The following is a 14,777-nucleotide window of genomic DNA, read 5'->3' as shown; positions in this document are numbered from 1 at the left end:
TCCACTGCATGCGGTCGCTCAATATGGAAGTGCATAGAGTGAAGGCTCAGCCAGGCACTCGAAAAAAATGCCAGGTGAGTCCAGGGAAATATATTTCCTTTATATTTACATTTTCAAATTTTAGAAGTGGTTTGGTTGTATAAAAATAAAAGGCGTTTTTATTATATATTTTTAAACTTGATATAAAATTATAAATTACATATTTTTGTAACCCAAATAAAATAATAATTTATATATCTGTATAAATACTACATTTTCTAGAAGGTTTGAATGTGTTTTATTGATATTCAGTGGCTTGTTAGTTTTACAATAAAAAGAATTTAGGGTATTATTTTTTGAAATCCTTTAAAAAATTAAATAAAGTTTAGGGTTCAAAATAATAAAAAAAAAGTTTCATATAGATATAAAAAAGTATAAAATTGTTATATATATAAAATTAAGCATTATGGCTTTCGGCAAAATTAAAAAAAATAATAAAACTGTTTTCAAAATATTTTTCATTTGTGGATTGTATTTTTCTGAATGAGCTGGAACCCAAGCTGCATAGAAGAAAGGCGGTTCGGGTGAAGGGGGCGTGTCAGTGGGTCTGCGGTCGGTTTGCGCTAAATTAAATTTCGCCGCGGTTGCCCCCAAAAGTCCAACACTCTTGCACACCCCTCTACAAATTACTATTGCGCCAAAATATAAAAAGCAAAAACCCAGCAGCAATCCTCATACAAAGCAATATCTGCCCGCTGCACTTATGCAATATAAAACTAGAAAAGAATTAAACAAAAGGTCCCTGCATTTAATTTTGCAATTTTGTATATTTCAGTTCGACATCGCCGTTGAGGAAGATCCCCAGGCCGGTGTCCGCGCCCATGGGCACCTTTTTGGTCTGCTCCACGAGATAATTGGACAGGATGTGCACGATGGCGGTCTTGACGCTCAGCTGGCCCACTCGCATACCTGGGATTCAAGGATCAAAGAAGCGAAAAGGTTATAAATAATATTTCAGGATTTTTAAAAGGTATATTATAGTTATAGTTCTAGGAAAAAGAAAATAAACTTGTTTATTTAGTGTTTCTCTTAACTTGGCTGGTTAAGTTGGGAGACTTACCCAAGCAAATACGAGGACCATCACCGAAGGGCAGGAAACACCCACGTTTGTTGAAGACACTCGCTGCTCCATTCTCAAACCGATCCGGCCTAAATTCACTGGCCTCCGGATAGATGTCATCGTCGTGATGGTACTGAAAGGCAGGGACCATCACTGTAATGCCTGGTTCCAAGTCCACGGTTTTCTCATTGCCCAGATCAAGCTGCACGGGCTTTGTGCATATCCGCATGAAGAAACCAATGGGAGTAGTCAGACGGAGAGATTCTGGAATTATGGTATATTCTATATTAGCATATACGTATCATAGAAATTCCTTTTCTAAATACTATATGAAATATAAGAAAAACCATAAATGGTTTTTTATTTTTCTGATGCACCACCACCTACCATTCAAGCATTGATCCAGATAGGGCAGGGCGTTGAGCTTTTCGAAGCTGATATTCCCATCGGAGGCCAAGGCATCTAGTATTTCCGATCGCAACTTTTCCTGCTCTTCTCGGTGCTCGCTCAGCTGATAAGATATAGAGTTATTTATTAAGAATTGATAGGCAAATATATATAAAAGTTGTGAAATTGCCTTACCGAATAGAGCATGTGGTAGAGGACAGCGCCAGAGGTTTCGTATCCTTCCAAGTGAACGGTGAGGGCATGACCCACGGTGTCGTGAATGGAGTTTCCCCGCTCCTGCAGCTGGATGAGATGGGTTAGATAGTCCGCGCGACCCTCGGTACTTCCACCTTGGCGGAGTTTCAATGCATCCTGGGTCAACTGCAGGAAGAACTCCTCCGATGCCTTGGTGAAAAACCGCATGCCGAACAGCTTGCGCACAAAGGTGGCCACCAGACTCTTGTTGTATCGGATCATCGAGCTAAAGGCGTAGACGGTCCAATCCGTGGAGGTCTTTTGGAAGGCCCCCACCTCTCCTACCTTGCCGCTAAGTGCACCCACATCAATGCCCCATATGAAGTCCGCCATCGTGTCGGCCGTAAAGCGATAGGATAGCTGCGAAATAGAATATGCTTCAATGTCAGGCTAAGATTCTTGTTTGTTATCTGTCGGATGGAGTTATCATGAATTTATACTGTTCGGAAGAACTTTGGGTCAGGTAAATACTACGTATATTGAGAAAGCTTATTAACATGACATTGAGAAATCGGTCGCTTCTGAATGTATCTTCCGGTTTGAGTACTCACATCCCTGGTTTCGATGACATCGCCCTTTTCCCGCCGCGCCCGCTCAATGTATGCCACCAGCTTCCGGCCACTCTGCTCCCAAATGGTGAAGGCCTGTTTCAGGCGATTGGGCGTCAGACCGCCCGCATTCTCGGTGCGCCTTCGCTTCCACTCCTCGCCTGCGCTGAAAAAGGGCGACCTCTCCACGTACTTCTCATCCGGATTGTGGCCCACAAAACTGCTGGTAATGGTGTCCCGAAAATGGCTGAACTTGTCCACCAAAACCTCGTGGGCCAGTTTGGGGTCCAGAATGAGCAGTTGCGGCTGTCGGGTGATGAAAGTTCCAACGGCCCTGCACTTATTCTTGTATTTGCTGGTGTAAATAATGTTATTTAATGCTAGAAACAATTCCCTCACATAGATTTTAGCACTTACTCATAGACATCCTGAACATCGAGTATGAAACTGCGGCTCTTGTTGACCAGAATACCCGGATAGGTTCCCAAAATGGTCAGTGGTTCGGCGGTGACCACTCCCCGCTTTTCCCAGTACTTGTGGTACCAGGTGAGGTAGAAGTATATCCCAGCGAAGGACACATGCACGAAGGTCAGAAACAAAGCCACTAGGGTCAACATGATCACCGCCCAACAAACCGACCTGATTACCACCAAGTTCACTTGAAAACTGCCTGTTGGTCTGGCTCGTTAAGGCGTTTAATAGGAATGGAAACATACTATATACGTAGAGCACTTTGCTGACAAGACCCTATCAAATTTTAATCAGTACTTAACAATCACCTCTCACCATTTCATAAGTATGTGCTTGGCACACATTTTGATAACAATATGGCATCTGGTAGATACGATTTTGTTGGATAGGTAAGTTAGGTTTTTTGAAAAACCACAACAAAGCCATAAGTTGATTACCAAAGTGTGGCAATCCAATTAGGGCATCGCAAAAAAATTATTCTTTAATTTCACAAGGTTTTGAAACGTATAAACAACAAGAATAGCAATGAGTGCCTAATCACCATGATTTGTCTTAAAATTGTTTGGTTGAAGGAAAAGTAAACAAAACTAATCACTTTAATGATAGCACATGCATGTACTAAATAAACTGGCTATAATACAAATCTATCTCTCAAATCGACGGTACTCAAGATGCACATCTCCGTGCAGAACGACTCCAAATCCCGAGTCTCCCTTGGGTGTGAGGCGCTCCTTACCACGCACCACCTGAAAATCGCTGAGAATGTGAACTATAGCTGATTTCAGGGTCAGTAAAGCCAGGGGAATGCCTGCCAGAAACATTTTAAATTAACATAGATCCTTGATTCACAATTTTTAGGACTTACCCATGCAAATACGCGGACCGTCGCTGAACGGAATAAATATCCCCTTTCGCATTAGTTCCTGATATGCGCCATTATCAAAGCGTTCTGGTTTGAAAGCCTCGGGTTCGGGGAAATATTGCTTATCGTGATGGAACTGATAATTCGGTATCATAATGGTCATTCCGTCCTCAACATCCAGCCGTTTAAATTCATTCAGCTGAATAATCGTGGGAAAAGTACACACTTTGGTATACTGCGGTATCAAGCTGCTGAGGCGAAGGGATTCTGTTGGGTTTCGACTTGGGACTTATAGCAACGATAAATATAGAAGATTTATAACTAACCATAAACACACTGCTCCAAATAGGGCAGTGAACTCAGCCTGTCAAAGTCAAGACACTTTTCGAACTCCACGCTGTTGAGGATTTCCATTCGCAGCTTCTGCTGAACCGTAGGATTCTCAGCCAACTTAAAATAATACATAAGATCAGAAAGAACTTTTGGCACTACCTAGTAACACCCACATAGTACAGAGCATGGAGGAGGGCCGTGCCCGTGGTATCGTAACCATCCAACATCACGGTGAGCGCATGGCCCACTAGGTCATCGTGGGTGGCCTGTTTTTGATCACGAAGCTGGAGCAGATGCGAGAGATAATCCGTTCTAGTGGAATCACCACCGCCTTTCAACCGCAACTCAATGGACTCCTTCGTAAGGTTAGAGAAAAACTCATCGGTTTCCTTGGGATAGAAGCGGAATCGCAGCAACAGACGACTGCAGGGTGCCACAATGGAGGCCATGAAGATGGATATCATGTAGAAGCAGTAACTGGTCCACTTGCTGGCCATCTCCTGCACCTTGTTGGGCTGCTCCAGGGGTCGGGTCAAGGTCCCAGCATCGATGCCCCAGATGAAATCCGCCATCACATGGGCCGTATAACGGAAACAGAGCTATAATAATGAGTTGTAGAGGGTAATATATTTTTTAAATGCATTATAGGTAGTATAACTTACATCCCTGGTCTCCAGGATATTGTTCTTCTCCGTCACCTGCTGGGTCATGTAGTTCGTTAACATTTTGCCACCCTGCTCCCAGATGATGTAGGCCTGCTTGAGGCGATTGCCCGTGATGCCTGCTTGTGCGTCCGAGCGGAGATGCCTCCAGGACCGCCCGGATGCCCAGAACGGATTGAGCTTGGCGTACTTGTCCCACTTGGCATGCCTGATGTAGGAGCTGGTCAGCGAGTCCTTGTAGCAGCGGAAGTTACCCACCAGCACTTCGTGGGCCAGTTCCGGGTCGAGAACCAGGATCTGCGGCTGACGGGTCACAAAAACGCCCACAGCTCGATGTTTTCCCTTGTATTTGCTGTGGAAACGCAGGAAATATTAATTATACAGCTGTCTATAGGGGATTTTCCCATACTTACTCGTAGATCTTCTGCACATCCTCCACCAGATTGCTCTTCCTGGTGAGCAAGCCCGGGTATGTGCCCAGCAGGGTCAAAGGCCGCGCTGTGATCAGACCGCGCTTGCGCCAGTACTTGTGGTGCCAGGTGAGGTACAGGTAGATGGGCAGCACCAGCAGGTGCAGGAGGATCAGGGCCAACGATACCAGGATGTACATATTGCCGCGCTCCCTGTTTCTGCAGCTTCTACCGCCTCCCGACCAATACTGATCGAACTGGCGAAAGCCGAAGCTGCGATTCTCTGGCAGCATTACAATCCGATTCGGATGGAGCGTCTGTAGATAAGGAGCCCAGTGGTGTAACACTGATAACAGGAACTCATGTACCTACGCATCTATGAATTTAAACAATTATTTATAGCTGACTTATCGGCTAGACTACTGTATGACTGACTGTTATGAACACATGACACCTGCTTAAAATTAATTTACTAATTTAATTGATTTGTCCAAGTCTCAGCAACCAAGGGAAAAATTAATAACCAGCTTAAATAATTTTTTTACTTACACCCCATATGTATTATATAATATCAACTTTTTTAAAGTTGTAAAGCAGTAAAGGAGTAATTGCAAATTTAAATAAGTGTCATATGACCGTAATGATTATAAAAGTATTAAAAGCTTTTTGAAGAATTAACACGTGCTGAGAATCGGCTGATTAGGGATCGTCAAGGGTTCGATGGCCTCTGTTTTGTTTACTAATATTTAAATTTGTACTATACTTATGTTTATTAAAGGATAATGATTTCAGTTTGTTTAAAAACTTTTGCGTTGCTATGGTTTTTAGTTTAAAGTAACGCACAAAAACAATACCATAAATTTTTAACGATTTTTTAGTGGATGGTTATCGTTGACAGTTATATATACCACTAGAGATTAAACAATATTTATGTTTATAATCAGTTTAAATTAAAACCACGACAGCGTCCATAAAAAAAACTGGAAAAATACCGAAAAACGAGAGTTCTTTTTATTTCAATTTTTATTTTTAAATCAACTGTAATTCTTTTTTGTGTCATATTTTATACAAACATTTTTGTTTACAATCATTTTTTCAATAAAGATGATAAGAACTCATAATTTTGCAAACATCAAATTGTTTTATGTATTTATTTATTAATATGTATATACTTGTACTGATAACAAAAAAAATTTTCAATGAACATTATAAGAACTCATGAATTTGCAAACACAAAACTGTTGTGTGTATTTATTTATTGAAATATATCAGTAGTGATAACAATAATAACAAATAAAATTATTATTTTTTTCAAAAAAGAGACTTTACACTTGGAAAGAAATCATTCTTATTGTTGATTTAATTGAACATTTCGTTACATTAGTTAAGGCATCAATTTGTTAGATTTCTGTATCTTTCTGGCAAATAAATGTATATTTGTTAGAGCAGGGCGCCACCATAAGGCCTTCGTCATCGGGGTTGAAATTTAGAATCGAAACGCAGTTCTGGTCATGGTAAACGTAGTCGGGTTCGCCCTTGCTCCACTTTAAAAAGGCAGGCTTGCCAGAAGCCAAGGACACAAAGCTTCTCCTTTTTTCGTGATCGTTGATGCCCATGTAGTAGTACTTAAATGGAGTGAGTCTAGCGATGATGGCCTTCGCCTCCTCTTCGTCCTTCATCGCGGCCAGATATCCGCCCAGTTGACGACAGGTACTGGCAGCAGTGGTCCAATTTTGCTTGATATTTTGTTCGATATGGAAGTACCTGGAGCCGATCAGCTGAAAATTTGGCTGCGGGGTTGCCATTCTTAAGGGTATTCTTCCCAGTAAGTCTGTTAAGTTGTCCCAAGGATTCTGGAACTCTCCATTTTCGGATTCTGCCAGAGAACCATAATGACCAGCAGCCAATAAAACGAGGATCGGCACGGCTCCGTACTTAACCATCTTTACTTCAACAACTGCTAACGCGTGTAGGATAAGTTTGGCGAGGAAACTGCAGTACTAAAGCCCACTCGGTCTGTTTATATACCTGACTGAGGACTATATTATTTTACTTTTCACCCTAGATAACCTTTAAATTTGGAGCTCATATTGCCGAGAAGCTTGCATTTAGAAAGTATTTTTGCATCACATCTATACCCTTCCAAGATGTATGCACAAAACTTAAATACATTCCTTCTGTTTAAAGGATTTAACAATACATTAAAACTATACTTTGTCAACTACCTGTTGATATAATCAGGCTTAATCTGTGTGAAGTAAGGGAATAATAAAGAACTGAACAAAGATCTCCTCCTGGCCCTCGCCCTGCATCACCAGGTGCAGCTCCAGCAGGCCAATGGAGTTCGTTTTGATGGCCACCTTGGTGGCCGACTGCATCGCCTTGTTGGTCATCCGGATCTGCTGGCTCTTGTAGCGAGCGACTACCGTCTGCTTACAGTTGAACATCATCATCATGGGACTGGTCTTGGCCACCTCGACGCTGAACACCGCCTGCATGATGCCCACGGTGGTGATCTTGAAGTGCGGTCGATCTGGTGATGTTACGAACTCGAATTCCTCCGCCGATTTTTCAAGTTCATTGAAAACTTTCGATAGATTCGGTCCACGAACGAATATCACATTAACATCCGCATCCTTCAGGTTCTTATCGTAGTCAATGGGCTCCTCACAGTCCATAGTTTTGATGGCGCACTCGGTGCTCACGTCCTCGTCCTCGTAGGGGTACAGGGTGATCCTCAGTGGGTCGCCCTGATCCCTGAACATCATCCTCAGGCTGCAGTCGGCGGATCCGAAGAGATTTAGGCATTCGGACAGCACATTCATCTTCAGGCCGAAGCTCTGGAAGTCATGCACAAAGAACTCCTTGAAGGCGCCCGGCGGCATGAAGAGCGTGGCCTGGATGGACTTGCCCTGCTCCACGGTGATGCGCAGTCCATCTTCGGAAACCTGCAGCATACCGTACTGTGGATTAAACAAATAATATTATTTAAAAGGAGACCTTGAAAGATATAGCACCTAGACCTTACATCATTGAAGCAAATAGACTTTATGGCCTGGTTAAAGGTCTTAATGTGATCCAAACGAGCGACGAACTTGTATTCGCCGTAGGGCGACTGTGTCTCTTCGGCCATCCTAGTCCCGGTAGATTTGCCTCTGCAGTTCCTTGAGCTCGTCCTTTTTGAGGATCTGTTCGGATGTCTTCCTGCCTGTGAGCTTTAGCAATTGGTGGAGTCGCAATGCGAGGACGTGCGGGCAGGTGTAGGACACCCTGCTCTCCTCGCTCCAATCCTCCAGAATACCCACTAGTCCGCGGGGAAGGTCGTGGTAGAGCAGTCCCTTGGGCAGCTGTAGCACGTGGCACTTGAAGAACTCGCACTTGCAGTAGTTTACCTTCGGAAGCAGCCGGAAATACTCAGATCCTTTGGAAAGCTCCACCACGCAAATATTGCGGTTGAGTTTGGAGTAGAAGAAGACGAAGCTATACTCATCCAAGAGGTGGAGGGATCGTAAGACCAGCTCCTCGCCCAATAAAGTGGATAAATCGTAAAACAACTGCCCGCGTTGTTCTAAAATTAAACAAAATAGTAATTTACGATAGAAATTTTAAACTTCCTCTAAACTCACCTTTTGTTAGGCTGTTGGTCGCCGCTTGATTTCGATATATCTCAAAGATCTGATCGACCAATTGTGGTAGAAAGCAATTTGTAATGTTTTCAATTTTGAGCGCCATTCAGGACATGTTTATTTCAAGTTTAATTGGTAAAACAAATTTTATTTGTAAACATGACCGCCAAAAAGCCGGCTGAGCGTCGTCAGCTGTTCAGACAAAAGTCCGGCAACTCTGTACGCCATCCGCATATTTTTTGGTCACCCTACATGTTATCGATTAATTTTAAATTAGTTAATTTTGGCGCCAAATTTGATATTTAAATATTGCTATTTTAATATTTAAACTTATAATTAAGAATTGCATTTGCTTGTAGAGCCAAACTAAGAAGTCTCAAGAAGAATTTCAATTTTCAAATTGGACTTTAGGGAATAAAATAATTTTCTGGTTCACAAAACATGGTTAAATGTCAAGGAATCCCAACCCAAAAATCATAAATAAAACAAAAATATTTCTTGGTCGGATTGGTAAAATCATCTTCGAGATCTTCAAAAATATTCTACACGTAAGTTCAATGTAGACTCTATGTCTATGGGCTGTGTTTTTATAATCTGTGAGAGTTTGAGCGGTATAAACCGCCTGATTTTTGGTGCTAGTCTACAATATTTAGCTCTAATAATACTATTACTTGGACCTAGATAATGTTCTCCTTCTCCCGCTTGATGCCACTGCTGCGCCGCTTGACGTTCTGGATCTTCATCATCTTGTTCTCATCGGCGCACTTGGTGGTGATGGCATTGCGCACCTCCTTTTCGCTGGCATTGCACTTGTGCGTCACCGCAAAGATGATGTCCTGGATCTTCTGCGGGTCGAGCATACGCTTCAGTGGCTTGTCCTGGTCCTTGAAGGCAGGCGATGGCTTCCCCGTCATCGAATGGGTGGCCAGGGTTTCCCTGTCGAAGATGGACACCAATAGTTTCCGGGTGGCCAACGAGGAAACCGACCAGTTGATGTTCTCAAAGACACTGGCTGGCACACAGGTGTTATTGGGGCCAATGGACACCATCACGTTGTCCATGGTTTGTTGCTGATTCTTGCTGAGATCGCTGAGACTGCCGTTGCGGATTTTGACTTGGGATTTGGCCGGAAGTTTGATGTTCTGCCGCTGGACATCTTCGGTTAACTGAATCTCCTGCAATTTGCGGCGTTTGATGAAGTGAACGGGAGTGCCGGAGGATTCTTCATCCTCCATTTTAATGCCACCGCTGATTCTGTACTGCTGATGATGATTCTGCTGCGGCTGCTGATTCTCATCGCCCAGGCAAATCTCCAGGCGATCCGAGTCCGCCGAGGTACTCAGGCTGTTTAGACTCTCCGCCGCCAGTCGAATCTCAATGGCATCCGCATCATCGGGTGCCGAGATGATCTTATAATCCACAATCTGGGTATTCTGAACGGGAGCACATATCACCGAACTGGGAGGAGTCAGGATCTGATGGCTCTGGACGGTAGGCGGGGTGGGTGGTCCTCTGTCCGCCAGCAAGGACGATGCCTGCTGCATCCTGGCGGAAGTGGCATGAATCTGGGAGAGCAAGTCGGTGTGCTGCTGCAGCTTGGCCTCCAAGTAGCGAACCTTGTCTCGCAGCGCCCGGTTCTCAGCCTCCACCTGGGGATCCGGCGTAGAGATGCTGCGGAGCAGCTCGAAGTCCTCGCTAGAAGTCTGTGACCAGGCATTAAGCACCAAAGGCCTGCTCCTCTGGAACTGGGAATCCTCGCAAGGATTGGCGTTGACTATGCGCTGATATTGCTGGAATTTCAAGGGGCAAACGCATAAGCTACATGTTGATGGTCGGCTCCTTGGCGCTACTCACGTTGTCCATGTTGAATCCTCAAAGGATCTGCGTCAACTGAAAATTGGCGGCACAATGCGAAAAGCGGTTGCATTCCAGGGGTGGTTTTTCGTTTTCTACCGATTGCTTTGCCTTTCCTTTCCAATTCCCCGCGAGGCAAAACAATGGTTTCCAATCACACGGACGCTACCTGCACGCACACATGGACGCCAAAACTGCATGCATGTGCAGGGAAGAGAGCGCCTGTGTGAGTGCGCTGATCTGTCACTCTCTCTTTGTTTCTCACAGGCTTTCCAGGTAGGCAATATCCTGTTCGCTTCCAGGTTCCTTGTTCCAGGAGAGAGCACCACTCTATTTCCCAACTAGTCCAGCTGTCCTTCTTTCTTTCCCACTTTTCGCATGGGTTTTGCGCGGGAAGCAAAGTTGTTGTTGTGGGCATGCCGTGACAGGGTTGTCGAGCAGCACTTAAAACTTCAACACTTAAACTATCGACTGGGCTCACGAAGTTTTTTAATAACCTTACCAGCTTTTTAATAAAACACGGCAGCATTTAAATTAATCCGGCTTTTGCTAAGTGGTTTAGCTTTCGAGGTATACTGCCGAACATGATAGCAAATACCGCATTGATTGATAAATGTGCGTTTTTCCAAAAATGTAAAAATTTACCCACTATCCAATGCATATATTTAAAGTTTACCAAAAATCTCTGATATGGCAGTCCTTAATTCAATCTAATTAGTTAGAGAGTTACATTTTGTATTAGATTTAAAATGTTTAAATATAAGCAGTTATGTTAAAAAAATACAATTAAAAAAGCCTGACTAATGGCTAAATTCCTTTCAGATTTTGCAATGCATTTTGTATTTTAGTGAAGATCTGGTAATAAGAGAACAAGACTATAGGTAATAGAACAATATAAGAATTCTTTCTTTAATTCCCAGAACCCAAGAAGACAATAGTCGGGTTTGTAAGTAACCGGTTTTCAGGACTCGGACTGCATGTAATCCATTGGAATTTAAATGTATTGGGAACTCCTCGTACACGCACGATCCTTTTGGAATGGAACTCCTCACTCATATACCTCTGATCGGAAAACACACCCCTAGATTCCGATTTGGTAAGGGTACCTTTTCAAGGGTAGTCTACTGGAATTCCGTCAGGTAGGTCGTCCATTGTAATGCATTTTGAATGTGCAGAAAATATGTTCTTGTAGCGTACGTGTTCTTCAATAATTTCTTATTTTTTAAAAGGGTTTTTCAAACGCAATTTAGGGTCCGATCGATGATAATTCTCCAATATGATGAAAGAATGAAACTATTCATGGATATCAAACGAAAGTCTAGAATTCTTTTGACTCGGAGTCAGGAATTTATCAAAGATCACTGAAAGATTCGGTATTCGTAAAAGCCAGACAACTTTATAAGTATAAATATGAACCTTCTTTTTGATATCACTGGACTGGTGTTTTGTATCAAGAATTAAAACAAATCATAACCTTTTTTTAAAACCATTTTTTGGGACAAAACAGCCTTCTTTAGAACTTAAACTTCTTAAACTCACTTCCAAAAATATGGTAATGATCTCGATTTGGTGACCTTGGCAGCCCTGCACCATCAGTACCTTCAGGTAGGACTGCCATCTGGCGCAAGGAATAATAACCGTTAATCCGGCCATAAAAACACGATTCCGAAAGAGATTTACCCAAGGAACTATTCGCAAAACTAACTAAGGAACCCCCTCACAGCTGCACTTTTTGCAACAGAATTTAACCTTTTTCCGCTACCTGTTGCCGAGGTCCGCGTGAAACAATGGCCGCCGGATTTCGCCCGTACGACCCGGACTGCTCCTCTAACCTTACAAATAGCGAGGCTCCGGGAATTAGCATGTCAGTCGTTCAGAGAACGGAGCCGCTGTACTTTCATCCGCAGACTGCGATCCTGCCCACCGTCCAGTACTCCCATCCGTATCACCACTATCTGAGTCAATTTGCCCCGACCTTTGTGCCCTACTACTACCGCCTGCTCTCGCGGCCCATAATGAAGCAGGAGGAGATGGACATCGAGAACTACATCAACTACGAGGTGGCCTCCCAACAGAACATGATGCGCCAGAGGACCATGAAGCCCCTGGGTCAGCTGCAGATCCAAATGCCGCCGCCCATAAAGGTTAACCACCTGGTGAAGCCAGTTCCAGTGAAGCCAGTCCCTGTCCGCCGCAGCTCGCCACCCAAACGTCGCATCATCAATGCTCAGCTGGTGGCCATAGCCACCCCATCCGGGGGCATCAAGAACATAGAACCCAAGGCGGAGCCCCTGCCTCCAGTGGAGGAGTCCTTCAAGCAACAGGTGGCCAAAATCCAGAGAAGTCAGCACCACTATGACCAGCTCTTTGGCCGCCTCACCTCCATGCTGAAGACGCTGAATCAACGGTACGACAACGATGCCGAAGATGTGCCCGCCCCGCCGTCTAAGAGACCGCGCCACATGTCCACCAGCTCCTCGGAGTCGCATCTCCAGGACACCGCCTCCGAAAAGGACGAGAAGGACACCCTGGTCCAGTATCCGCAGCGTGTGCAAAAGGATGATGGTAGCGCCGTCTACGTGCTGGGTCCCAACGGCACTCAGATCACGGCCCATCAGTACGGCGAGGTCTTCTGGACGAACGCGCCGGTGGCCACGAGGTGCCTCCTCTGCGTGGTCTTCAGCAGCGATGAGTTGGCCACCCACACGCTGACCGGCAAGCCCTCTCCCGCTTTCTACGGCCGGGAAAGACCGCCAAAGCTTCAGCTGGACCAGCGCAAGGTGGACGACATTGTGGTGTGCGTTAGGAACCGGACGGGAGGCAAGGAGCGGGTGATCCGGGCCACCATAACCACCAAGTGCGCCGATACGGCGAAGAAGTACAAGCGACGGGCCAAGAAAGCCCAGAAGGTGACCATTAAGGAGGAATATTAGTGGCTAGATATAATCCAGCTATGATAGAACCTTAAAACTTTTAAACGACGCGCCAAAAAGGCGCAGAAAGGCATTGTAAATACTCATAATATATAGGTCCTGCTAAAAGTAGCTGTGTCGATTGTCATATGATCTAGCTGTGATTCAATAAACAAACAAAAGGAGTTAAGTACTTATGATTCCTTTAAGCGGAATAATAGGAAAAGGGCGTTGGAATATATTTAGGTACATTCTATCCAATTTCGAGAGGACTAAGATGGTTTACCTGAAAGCTTTTTCGAGTGCCAAGTTAACGAAATTGAATTTATTAACACCTTTGAGTGCTCTCTTCAATCGCATCCATTTGCACTTGCATTTTAAAAGTAACTATAAGCTATGCCACACTCTATTGCTTCTTCGCCTTGGGATCCCAGGCCTCCACTTTGTTGGGTGTTGTGGTGTAGGGGTAGTAGGCCTCTGTAAAAGAAGGTTTAACTTAAATAAGGGGTTCAGAGACTGCTTTAATATACGATTACCCTTGGTGCCGGACAGGTTCTCGCTGTGGTCCGCGATCCACTTGTGCTTGGGACGGCAGCCATCGCGAATGGGAGGCAGATCGGTCTAAAGGAAAAGAAAAGATTGGGGATATTATAAAATAATCCAGTAAGCGATTTGGTAAATCTCAATAAGTATGTATTTATAGTGGGTTCTTATAATTATCCTCTGAAGAGAAGAAATATCTTGACCAGGGCTATGTTTTGAGTTTTGATAGTCCCTCGTAAGGAACCCTAATGTTGTTCCTAACTAGATTTCTATATCCATTTTACCCACCTTGTAGTGCATCCAGCCGTACCACTCGGCGGGGATCATGGATCCATCGTAGTCCATGTTGACATGGGGGGCGAACTCGATCCAGCGGTTGCGGCCGTAGAAGTAGTAGGGGTTCTCGAAGTACTTGTTGCCGTACTTGTCGATGCCCACCAGAGTTCCGATCTTCAGATCATCGTTCCTGGAAAATAGTAAATAGTTATTTGGGGATTGGAGCAATCTTATATAAGACCGGGGCTCACCTATAGAGCTTTAGGTAGGCGTTCTTCAGGCCCCCGGCTTCCCGGACGATCTGGAACAGCTTGGTCAGCCGGTTGATGCCCAGAAACTTTGCCATGCTGCCGGTGAAACCCAAATTGTTATTAAACGTAAATAATTTCGATTTTCTTGCACTCACTTGAAACAAAAACAAAGTCAATGTGCAGTGTGACCATGGGTGTCTAAAAAACCCACATTAAAGCACTAACGCCACATTAAATACTTAAAGTCAATTAATGACGAATTCGAAAGAATGGGGCTGAACACCCCAT

General features: G+C 44.2%; 8 protein-coding genes across 8 annotated transcripts; 1 reads left to right on the top strand and 7 right to left on the bottom strand.

Moving 5' to 3' along the window:
* Positions 1-786: 786 nt before the first annotated feature.
* On the bottom strand, positions 787-2,968 carry LOC108029242 (probable cytochrome P450 309a1). Its single transcript, XM_017101437.3, has 6 exons — positions 2,707-2,968; positions 2,293-2,644; positions 1,682-2,101; positions 1,487-1,610; positions 1,100-1,363; positions 787-948 (listed from the first exon to the last, which is right to left on the bottom strand). The coding sequence occupies exons 1-6, from the start codon at positions 2,904-2,906 to the stop codon at positions 788-790; spliced, it is 1,521 nt and encodes a 506-aa protein (XP_016956926.1). The 5' UTR covers positions 2,907-2,968; the 3' UTR covers position 787.
* Positions 2,969-3,338: 370 nt separating this feature from the next.
* On the bottom strand, positions 3,339-5,456 carry LOC108029241 (probable cytochrome P450 309a2). Its single transcript, XM_017101436.3, has 6 exons — positions 5,031-5,456; positions 4,618-4,969; positions 4,129-4,554; positions 3,949-4,072; positions 3,626-3,889; positions 3,339-3,568 (listed from the first exon to the last, which is right to left on the bottom strand). Exons 1-6 carry the CDS (start codon positions 5,318-5,320, stop codon positions 3,405-3,407), a joined length of 1,620 nt encoding a protein of 539 aa, XP_016956925.1. The 5' UTR covers positions 5,321-5,456; the 3' UTR covers positions 3,339-3,404.
* Positions 5,457-6,427: 971 nt separating this feature from the next.
* On the bottom strand, positions 6,428-6,970 carry LOC108028922 (C-type lectin 37Db). Its single transcript, XM_017100940.1, has one exon. The coding sequence runs from the start codon at positions 6,968-6,970 to the stop codon at positions 6,428-6,430; it is 543 nt and encodes a 180-aa protein (XP_016956429.1).
* A 265-nt stretch (positions 6,971-7,235) lies between these two features.
* LOC108029302 (cell cycle checkpoint protein RAD1) lies at positions 7,236-8,193 on the bottom strand. The gene is made up of 2 exons (XM_017101505.3): positions 8,056-8,193; positions 7,236-7,990 (listed from the first exon to the last, which is right to left on the bottom strand). The coding sequence occupies exons 1-2, from the start codon at positions 8,158-8,160 to the stop codon at positions 7,271-7,273; spliced, it is 825 nt and encodes a 274-aa protein (XP_016956994.1). The 5' UTR covers positions 8,161-8,193; the 3' UTR covers positions 7,236-7,270.
* LOC108029303 (uncharacterized) lies at positions 8,162-8,875 on the bottom strand. The gene is made up of 2 exons (XM_017101506.3): positions 8,654-8,875; positions 8,162-8,595 (listed from the first exon to the last, which is right to left on the bottom strand). The coding sequence occupies exons 1-2, from the start codon at positions 8,757-8,759 to the stop codon at positions 8,162-8,164; spliced, it is 540 nt and encodes a 179-aa protein (XP_016956995.1). The 5' UTR covers positions 8,760-8,875.
* A 272-nt stretch (positions 8,876-9,147) lies between these two features.
* Positions 9,148-10,918, bottom strand: LOC108029179 (protein insensitive). The gene is made up of 2 exons (XM_017101342.3): positions 10,508-10,918; positions 9,148-10,443 (listed from the first exon to the last, which is right to left on the bottom strand). The coding sequence occupies exons 1-2, from the start codon at positions 10,514-10,516 to the stop codon at positions 9,331-9,333; spliced, it is 1,122 nt and encodes a 373-aa protein (XP_016956831.1). The 5' UTR covers positions 10,517-10,918; the 3' UTR covers positions 9,148-9,330.
* Positions 10,919-12,052: 1,134 nt separating this feature from the next.
* Positions 12,053-13,609, top strand: LOC108029178 (early boundary activity protein 2). Its single transcript, XM_017101341.3, has one exon. It carries the CDS (start codon positions 12,295-12,297, stop codon positions 13,438-13,440), a length of 1,146 nt encoding a protein of 381 aa, XP_016956830.1. The 5' UTR covers positions 12,053-12,294; the 3' UTR covers positions 13,441-13,609.
* Positions 13,610-13,729: 120 nt separating this feature from the next.
* LOC108029181 (probable NADH dehydrogenase [ubiquinone] 1 alpha subcomplex subunit 12) lies at positions 13,730-14,765 on the bottom strand. The gene is made up of 5 exons (XM_017101344.3): positions 14,645-14,765; positions 14,490-14,585; positions 14,251-14,428; positions 13,956-14,040; positions 13,730-13,896 (listed from the first exon to the last, which is right to left on the bottom strand). Exons 2-5 carry the CDS (start codon positions 14,582-14,584, stop codon positions 13,826-13,828), a joined length of 429 nt encoding a protein of 142 aa, XP_016956833.1. The 5' UTR covers position 14,585; positions 14,645-14,765; the 3' UTR covers positions 13,730-13,825.
* Positions 14,766-14,777: the final 12 nt, after the last annotated feature.

Source organism: Drosophila biarmipes, chromosome 2L (assembly GCF_025231255.1).
Source record: "Drosophila biarmipes strain raj3 chromosome 2L, RU_DBia_V1.1, whole genome shotgun sequence".
NCBI lineage: Eukaryota > Metazoa > Arthropoda > Insecta > Diptera > Drosophilidae > Drosophila > Drosophila biarmipes.
This window is presented reverse-complemented; position numbering and strand designations above follow the sequence as displayed.